Raw genomic sequence first — 9,990 nt, 5'->3', positions numbered from 1 at the left:
TAGCAACTGAGAGGACAAGAGATGGTTTATGCAGCTAACTAGACTAATCTCATAAAGTCCATCATCCTGGAGTCTAATAGAGTCTTTTGTAAGAGATTTGTAAACAGTTGTCTAATGAATCAGGTCTCCTCCACCCAGCTGTTGTCCTCACTGCAGGAGGTGAAAACTTCCTTAGCAGCAGCATTTCATTTGTGTAGGGGACAACTTCTAGCTGTCATTGGGCTTTTTCTCAACACAGAATCGAAATTCACTTTTGGAGAGAAGAGAGGGAGGCCAACAGGATAGCAGCCAGCAAGATGGGGCTTATTCATTCATTCCTTTGTGCACAAAGGAAAATAGCAATTGAGCACCTATTAAGTTCCCAGCGTACTATTGGTGCGAGGCCCTGGGGTTGGCAAGGTGGATAATGAGAAACTGGAGAAGAATTTTAGTAAAAAAAAAAATTTCCAGAGCTCTGGGTTAGAGATAAAAAAAAAAGTTTCTAATTTAGGAAGTTCAGTAGGGGCTGTTCAAATTTTCAACTGTGACTATTCAGATTCTCAACCCCTCTGCCCACACTCAGATTAAAGATCTAGGAATCTGATTTAAAATGTCAGAGGACGTTTTCCGGAGATATCGCAGGGTTCTTAGTCATCCATAATTCTGCCCAGCTGTTCCGCAGTGCACTGTCCGAGTCCCGTGAGACGGTGGTGGCTTGGCTATGGACCGTTTCTTCACACAGCCCTGGAAACAATGAGCACTTACTGCCTGTGCTGTGGCTCCCTTTGGGAGGCATGCGGTTTTGCTTACGGATCACTTCACAGTCATAGATTGGCTGTTGTGGGATGGTTTGAGATTATTTTTCAAGTTTGCTGGGGTTTTTTAAAATTTTTAAAAAAGGAAGGGTTTTCAGCAACTCACACTTGCGGTGGCCTCAGCTTCCACTAAGCCCTCGATTTCCAATTCAGTGCCTTACAAGCCCGCCACACACTCCGGATCTCCCCACTCCCCTCAGGGCACAAATACACACACAGCTCTAGCTAGCTTTTGTTTCCTTGTCACTGCTCACTCCGGTTCCTCTCCTCTCCATCAAACCAAAGCACATTTATCTTTCAAGTGAGTTTGTGTATTAATTCATCAAATCTTTGGTGAGTGCCTTGTAAATGCCAGGTACCATCCTGGGCACCGGGGATACAGTGATAAACAAATGGGGAGTCTCATTTGAGTGCCTTTTGGGGACATAGATAAGTGAATGGGCCAAATCATTATAAGCCTCCCTAGTGAGGACCCAGAGGGAAAAATATAGTACTAGGAGAATATATAGGGGGGTGAGGGTTACCTTGCCCAGTTTTGGGAAATTTATGGAAGAAATTTCCAAGCAGATGAGAGCCAGCCTAAAAGAATGAATAAGAGGCAGAGAGGAGAAAAGGTTCTTTGCAATGGAAAGGGATTAGGCTGGAAAGGTGAGCAAAGGTCAGATTTTGCAGGGTCTTATAAAGCATGGAAGGAATAATCTCAAAGGAAGTGGCAGAAGAGTATTAAGGATCTGTAAGGCGGGACCTAGTGTGAATCTCATTTATTCTTTGAAGTCTTCTCCAATTATTTAAATATCATGTACTTCCCTGCCCCCCTTCTTTGATTTCCAAAGCAATTACTGGCTCTACTTAGCAGCCTTACTCTGAATTCCTGCTCAGTACTTTTATCATCCTATGTTCAATCTCTGCAGTTGGTTCTCAACTTTTTTTGTGCCCACAGCAAACATTCAAGCATTGTATCTTGGGCTTGAATGTTCAAAATATGTAATGCATTTATTTAAAAGTTCCCTATACTTACAGTGTCATTATTTCTTCAGTGAAACAATGTCACTTAATGTTACCCGCCCCCCCCGTTACCTCTTATGCATGAAACTGCAGTCTGACCTCAAGTGACCACTGAGACATAAAATTTACATTCAAAGTAAATGCACACTCAGTGGTAACATAAACTAATTTTATACACTGATCAAAATCATGTGACATACCAGAGTAGGGGACAAGTTTCCCTGGGGCCTGGGGTTCAAGAAGAACCATTGTTCTAGAATGTTACCTAACTCTAGAGACTTTGACTTAATGAAAACTCAAGGGCAAGAATAGTTATATAAGTATTTTTTAATTCCACACAATTCTTAACATGGCTCTTGATGTAGCATAAGGATTTACTTGAATTTTGCACTTCTTTTCATGACTTGGTTTATTTTTTATTTTTATTTTTTATTTTTTGTATTGTTGAGCTGCAGGTAAATTATGGAATATGTCAGCATCCAGAAATGTATTTAAAAGTTAAAAATAAGAAACACCCATGTTTCATCACTCAGCATATGAAATGAAACATTATAATGACATGTTTTACCCTTCCCCACTGAAAGATGATCACTGGCATGAATTTGGTGTTTATCATCCCATTTATGCTTTTCTTGTCATTGAGGGTTTTCATAAACAATCCATGGTATTGCTTCTCAGGGTTGAAAATGTGTAAATGATGTCATGAAGTATCTTTCTGCAACTCTTCAGTTCAAGGTTATTTTTGAGATGTGCCCATATTTATAGACATAGCTCTACTTTATCAATTTAACTGCTGTATCATATTCTATTATATAAATATACCCCATTTAGAACATTTAGGTTGGTTTCAAGTTTTCACTAAAAACCCAAGATGCTGCAGTGAACATGTTTGCCTTTGCTCTCTTATGTACACATGTGACAGCTTCTGTAGGCACACGGATCTCTGGTGGAATTGCTGGGCCATAGGGTATGTGTATTATCGAGCTAACTAGGTATTGCTAAAGTGTGTTCAAAGTGGAACAGTTTACACCCCCATCCCCAGAGTGTGAGTTCTTCTGGTTTCACATTCTTGATAACTCATGTTACTTTCAGGTTTGGAGATCTGATATATTCCTCTTACATATATTAACACACACATACACACCAGGATTCTTTGGGAAAAACATAACTTTAATTTATTCATTGAACTTCCCAGAGAGCAATAAAATGGCTACTTTAAAATTTTTGACAGCCTAGAAATAATTGATTAGATTATTTTTAAATTGTTCAAACAGCAAGGGTAATGTTAAGGAAAATTACATGGAAAAAGTACAAAACTCCTTATAGTATTACCCCATTCACACAGTCACTTTAAAAATAGGCAATATATACTCATTAACTTAGTCATTTTTCCTGCCTTAGTAAAATGGAATGACTTTTTTGAAATGAATTCACTATGGACTTATTTATTTTACATTCATGTTTTATTTTCCAAATATGTTTAATCCTGTAGTGGTGTTCTCAGTGGGTCTGAGTTAGACTACAGTTAAATAAAAGTGAACAGAATAAGCTCTGGTCATATAGAGTATTCACGCTTTTCCATAATGTTTTGTTTTGTTGCAGCAAAGTCAAGTACACACAAAGCATGCTAAAACGCAGAGCAAATGATTAGAGCGCAAAATAGCAGCTCATCAAATTAGCCTCCTCTCACTTTTTGCTTTCTCACAAATTCCATTCTTTTGCAAATGCCCAGGGAAAGAGCAAGCATTGACTAAGGGGGAGGATTTCACAGGGGAACCAGTAAGAGAGGCAACAGTAGAGTCATAGCAGAACCAAAGACAAGGACATGGGTTTCCAGTTCTGTGAATAAATAGAAGACATTCCTATTCAATAAGAAATTCTAACTGCTTTTTACTCAAGAGCCCAATGTGAGATATAGATGTGATGAAAATTATGACAAAAATCTTCTGTAGGCAGATATATCATCGGAATTGAGTCCCGAACGCTACAGAGTTGTCAAAGGAAAGATTCAGTTAGCTAACTCTTCAAGGTCAGTTGTCTCAGTTCTCAGGAGAAATTAAATCATCCCTAGTTTCTCAATTCTGCTCACTGATGTCTCCACTCAAAAAAGTCTTTCCCGAAGATTTGAAACAGAACAAATTTAGCATATGGTTAGCCAGTTGTAAAAATTGAAAAATTCCTGCAACTCACCCCTCCATACCTTCAATAGATAATTTATTTATACTTTCTGGTTAGAACCACAGGGAATTGCACATGTCAATGGAGCTCTTTTCTGCTGTGATTATCTCGTGTCCTCACCATCTGCAACACATCAAAATATGATCACTCTTAATGTTGCTAGATTTATTTAAAACATTATCTTTAGAACCTATCCCTTCATACACTACGTATGAAACAAACACACATGGTTTTTGCCATTTTCAATAGTCAAAATAAAAGTCCAGTGCAGGGCAATGACATAATAGATATAAATGAGCAACACATAAATACAACTAGTATAGATATACTTCTTTCTGTAAGAACATTGGTACAATATGTCCATGATCTGAAATTCCATGCTTAGCACATTTAGTGACTGGTATCACTGAATTGAAACTAGAAGAAATGTGCAGTGGACAAAGCTAGGGCCTTGCCCAGAATCCCTCTGAATTTTTTTTAGCATTAACTTCTAGACAACATTCCTTCTCTTATCCCTCTCTCCTCCCTGCCACCCCCTACCCCCATCCCCCCTATCCCCACTCTCATGTGAGCTTTTGCTTCTGGCATCAACACCTACTATTCTTCTCAGGGCTGCTGTCCAGCTACTGGAGTGGCTTTAACCATTGAGCCTGAGTGCCTGGGAGAGTGCAGCCTACCGGGTGACCAATCAGAGATCTATGAGTGAGAAAATCCAACTTCTTTGCCTTGGGGTGGGATGATTCTTCAGCAAAACTCAAGTAAGTGCCTAAGTGCTGAAAGGAGCAATCTAAAGCTGCCCTCTATGGCACTTTGTCCCAGATAACACCTTGTCTGGCTTCCAGTCCTTCCCTGTCTTGCATCCTACATTCTCTTCCTGGTTTCCCAGGAGTGGCTCCTCCATAAGTTATGGGCACACAAACCCTCACCTCAGGGTTGGCGGGTGGGGAACCGGGCCCAAGACAGAACCTTAGAGATGATCCCACCTATCTACTCTTCAAACACTTTTCCTCACATACCCACCTCAAAGGGAAAAATGGATGTACTCTTGCCTTGCATATTTTAAAGTTTAACATCTAAATGTTTTTTTCATTATGAGTTGAAGTAGTTGAAAAGGATGTAGTTTGTGACATATTGTAAAAAGTGACATGTAAATATAAAACTTCCACATTGCTGTTTTGATTTACCCAATGGAATCTAAATATCATGGTAGTTTGAGATTGTCATTATTCATTTAAAATCTATGTGAACATGCTCACAGTTAAAAGTCAGACAGTTTGTAGTTTCCTTTCTTAAACATCTATTTCTATTATACTTCACTCATGGAATTTCACTCTAACTGTAATATTTTTATATGCTTTAAAATCTTTTATTGTTTACCTAATCGAGTCTCTTGAGCAAAAAATACATATTTAAATATATGTTTTACTTCCTATGATTATAAGATCCTAAGTGTTAAAGATTTTTTAGATGAATTACCATTAGAATTTATCAAACAGTATATATTTTAAATGGTAATTCTATCAAAACAAAAAGTAAACATTTTTATTGGAAATGCATTTATATCATGAGATGGGTAGTTTTCCCCCTATTATTTTTACTTATTATTATTTATTTTTAGAGTAAGGTAAAGTTTAGTATCAATTCTATTAATAGATATTGCCAAAGACTTAAGCACTGACAAATATTGTTTGCTATAAATAGATTTTGAAGAAATTTTATTATAGCAATGTCAAATAATTCTTTCCATCCTTTCTGAGTTATGTGTGAAAAACTACCCAGTAGCCTTTCAAAAAGTTTTACAATAGATAACTGTTACCCAAGTTAGTAGATGATATTTTCCCATTCCTGAAAAATGTACCCAAAAATGCTTTACCATCCTTATCAAGTGGCTATTAATCACACTCTTTCACTCACAGACATGGTGTTCAACTGGAGAAAATAAAATATGGTTGGAAGAATTTAATATTGCTAAATTAAGCATACTTGACATGTGAATCATCACTATCTTTTTTTGATAAAATAATATTTCTTATAGTCTGTGTTACATACTTTTTCTTCAGAATTCTGAAGCTGCAATTTAGCTCATTTGCTTTCTGGGACATATCCCCCATACTGCCTAATTGGCAGAACAAGTCCTTATTGTAAAACTAATCAACACCTCTGACTTAGAAAGAGTCTGATTTCATCTTCCTACTGAAATTAGCATGTTACTGAGCGTCTCTGTGATGAAGTCTTACTTATGATTCTATTCCAAGATAGGGAAGTGATTAAGACTCTTGCTATGATTTCTGGGGGCCTCATGAAACAAAGCTTGCTCTCCATCAGTATTTCTCCTATATGCTTTTCGCTTTGCTCTCATGGAATTCTCACAAAGGAGAGATGCATCCTTTGACAAGAGTTGAGAAATAGAAAATAGAACAGGTCAGATTACTAAGTGAAATTCATCATCACTCCTATTATCCTTAATCTATAAATATATCTGAATTTATAACATTCAAACATGAATTCAAATACCCCATTTCCAGCAACATACTTCTTCCTTAACAGAAATAGGGGATGGGAAAGACTTAAAGTCTTACCTGGCTTAAGGGAGGACTAAGATCCACTGTCTAAACTGACTCCTTGTTTGACAATAGGCCCCACCCCCAACCCACACCTCCCTAGGAGGGATTTACATCAAGGTGAAGTACCGTAAATAAACTCAGAATAATTGAAAAATGGGCCAGTATTTGTGTGACATGGGGTGGGGGGCATCTGGACAAGGGGATACAAGAAAGGAGACCCTCTGTGATTCCTCAGACACATACATTCTCAGATAGATACACCCCTTTAAGGTTAGTTTTTAGAAATCTGTGCATTGGAAAGTCTTTGTGTGACTCCCCCCGCCCCCCGCAGCACTGTACCCCAGTATGAATATCACTCGCTTTGCCCAAGCTCTCATTATACAAATAAGAAAGTTGAGGACCAGGGCAATCTGATGACTTTTGGACATCACAGAGTTAGTGACAGAACCAAAACCAGCTTCTGGATTTCCTCATTCCCAGTCTGGCATTCTTTCTACCATGGCCATATGCTCTAATACATCATTTGTCATCATCACTGTCATCATCAACATCCAATCTTCCTCACCATCATTTTAAATAATAGCTAACATTTATTAAGCTTTTATTCTATTCAAAGTGCTGTTGGAAGCACTTGACATTGATTTACTATTCACACTACCCTATGATGTAGATTCTGTTATTACCCCCATTCTACAGATGAGGAAATGGAAGCTCAAAGAGGCCAAGTGATGTGCCCAATATCACATGATCAGTAACTGCAGAAACAGGATTCAAATCCAAGTCTGACCCCAGGATTCATTCTTTCAACTACTATTTCTCAAAGTGGTTTCTATATAATACTAGCTCAGCAAGATGCTCCCTGGCACAAGAATCTGCAAATTGTTTTGACTAGAGTCCCTCTCCCAGAATCACAATGCATATTAGCCTATCAAAGGAATTGAGATGTCCTATAAGAAGGACATAATTATTAGTGCTTTATAGGAAAATGATATTTTCCCAAATACTTATTAATATCAAGATAACAACCCCCATTAAAGAAAACTAATTTAGGCTCTCTCGGTCAGTAGTTCTAAAACTCTAGCCCCTATCAGAATCATCTGGAGGGCTGAAACCCCAGAGCTTCTGATTCTGATTCCGTAGGTCTTTGGTGGGATCCAAGAATCTGTATTTCTTTTCTTTCTATTTACTATCTATGGTTTTAATTGTTAGTGAAGGTAGAAAATCAGAACTACTTTTTTTATTTGATAGCTTAGCACAAGTTGTCTTACATTTATACCATCTTTACTTTAAAACACACATACAGAGAAAAGCCTTTTGCCCTGGCTGGCATAGCTCAGTGGATTGAGTGCGGGCTGCGAACCAAAGTGTCACAGGTTCGATTCCCAGTCAAGGCACATGCCTGGGTTGCAGGCCATGACCCCCAGCAACTGCACATTGATATTTCTCTCTCTCTCTCTTTCTCCCTCCCTTCCCTCTCTAAAAATAAATAAATAAAATATTTTAAAAAAAGAAAGAAAAAAGCCTTTTTGAGTGCCCATAAGACTATCAGCTGTTTTCTCAAAAGAAACCTTACAAGCAAGAAGGGGTTGGAAAGACGTATTCAAAGTCATGAAAGGCAAGGACCTATATCCAAGATTGCTCTATCCAGCAAAGCTCTCATTTAGAATGGAAGGGCAGATAAAGTGCTTCCCAGATAAGTTCAAGTTCAAGGACTTCATCATCACCAAGCCCTTATCATATAAAATGTTAAAGGGACTTGTCTAAGAAATTGAAGAAGATCAAAAACTATGAACAGTGAAATGAAGACAAACACTCAACTATCAACAACTGAACCTAAAAAAAAGAAAAACAAAACAAGAACTTAGAACAGGAACAGAATCAGAGAAATGGACATCACATGGAGGGTTTTTAGCGGGAAGAAGGAGGGGAGCAATGGGGGGAAGGTACAGGGACTAAGAGGCATAATTGGTAGGCATAAAATAGATGGGGAGAGGTTAAGAATGGTATAGGAAACGGAGAATTCAAAGAACTTATATGTACAACCCATGGACATGAACTAAGTGAAGGTAGTGCTGGAGGGTTGGGGGGCAGGGCAGAGAGGGGATAAAGGGGGGAAAATTGGGAAAACTGTAATAGCATAATCAATAAAATATACTTTTTATAAAATCTGAAAGATATGCCAAGAAAAAAATATGAGACAAAGGAATGTGGGTGTTATAATCTGGTAAGATTTTTAGAAAAGTTAAATATCCATCACAAAACACTTGAGCCTCTAAATTTATAAAGTTACTGACACTATGATAGATTGACTCACTATGTCATATAGAAATAAAAGCAGATTAATTCCTAAAAACTGTATGGTGAGTTGGGCACCAGATAGATTAAAGATCTAAATGGGAAAAGTAAAACCATAAAGTCAATGGTTTTTAAGCAAACCCAAAAACATATTATAAAACTTTTTATTTATGGATCAGACTACACCAAAATTAAAGATTTCTGCTCAATAAATTATACCATGCATTTCTTTCCAAAGTAAATGGGCAGATGACAGTACCCAGTTTTTTTTAAAAAGCCTTTTTGAAGGATGTCACCAATGGACATGTTTATACATGTTTGACAAGTATGCATTATTTCAAACACAGTACTTTCTAGCTTCTGATACTTACCTGCAAAAGCTCTTGGTATTTGGAGACAATATTTGTTTATTTACATAATAGAATTTTACAAATATCCTTTAAATTTAATACCTTTTAGACTAAGTGAGTATGAATCTGCATTTCCAAAGAATCCCTAGCTAATGCTGGTTTTGCTGGTCCCACAACCACACTTAGAGAGACAATGCACTTGATGTTGGAGAAATAAAGACTAAGAAACAAGCCCTGGGTGGGCATAATGGGGAAATAAATACAGCTACACTTTTAAAAATCCACATTGAAATCTTGCAAATGTACATTATAATAACCAAACGGACAGTCTGCATGTTAAGTAGATGGGTAAAGTAAAAATATTAGAAAAATCATCAGATGACAAGAAAGCACACTCTCTTTTGGAAAATAAAAGATAAGCAAAGTAATATAAAGGCTTATAATTCTTCACAATATATTTTTATTTTAATTGTCAAATAAGTTACCAGCCTTAGTTAATTTGTATAGAAATAACACCGGTTGATTATATGCCGGGCACAGTGTATATTCTGAGTTGCACATGCATCATCTCCAACCTTTCAACATCCCAGAGATAGGTTTTGTTATCACCTATTGTGGCCTAAATTTGGGTGAACTCGTGTTCGACCAGCATAATTACAGAGTATGAATCATTGTGACAGAAGAGTCATGGGCCAGGTGATGGGAATGTTCTTTGGTCAGACACTTCAGTTGTCTTTAGCTCCCATTTCTCTATCTGTAAAAAGATATAGTAAAACTCACTGATTTCTAAAGGCATTCCAGTTT

At 37.4% G+C, this 9,990-nt stretch overlaps 1 protein-coding gene across 1 annotated transcript in view; it reads right to left on the bottom strand.

The window, feature by feature from the left end:
• Positions 1–3,026: 3,026 nt before the first annotated feature.
• Positions 3,027–9,990, bottom strand: part of COL6A5 (collagen type VI alpha 5 chain) — a 110,344-nt gene continuing 103,380 nt past the window's right edge. The window contains exon 42 of the mRNA XM_036030635.1: positions 3,027–4,100. Coding sequence (XP_035886528.1) covers positions 4,081–4,100 — 20 coding nt within the window. The 3' untranslated portion in view covers positions 3,027–4,080. The remainder of the gene's footprint in view (positions 4,101–9,990) is intronic.

The sequence above is a fragment of the Phyllostomus discolor genome, chromosome 7 (genome assembly GCF_004126475.2).
Source record: "Phyllostomus discolor isolate MPI-MPIP mPhyDis1 chromosome 7, mPhyDis1.pri.v3, whole genome shotgun sequence".
Classification (NCBI taxonomy): Eukaryota; Metazoa; Chordata; class Mammalia; order Chiroptera; family Phyllostomidae; genus Phyllostomus; species Phyllostomus discolor.
Note: the sequence above shows the minus strand (reverse complement) of the source record. Positions and strands in the feature narration are given on the sequence as shown.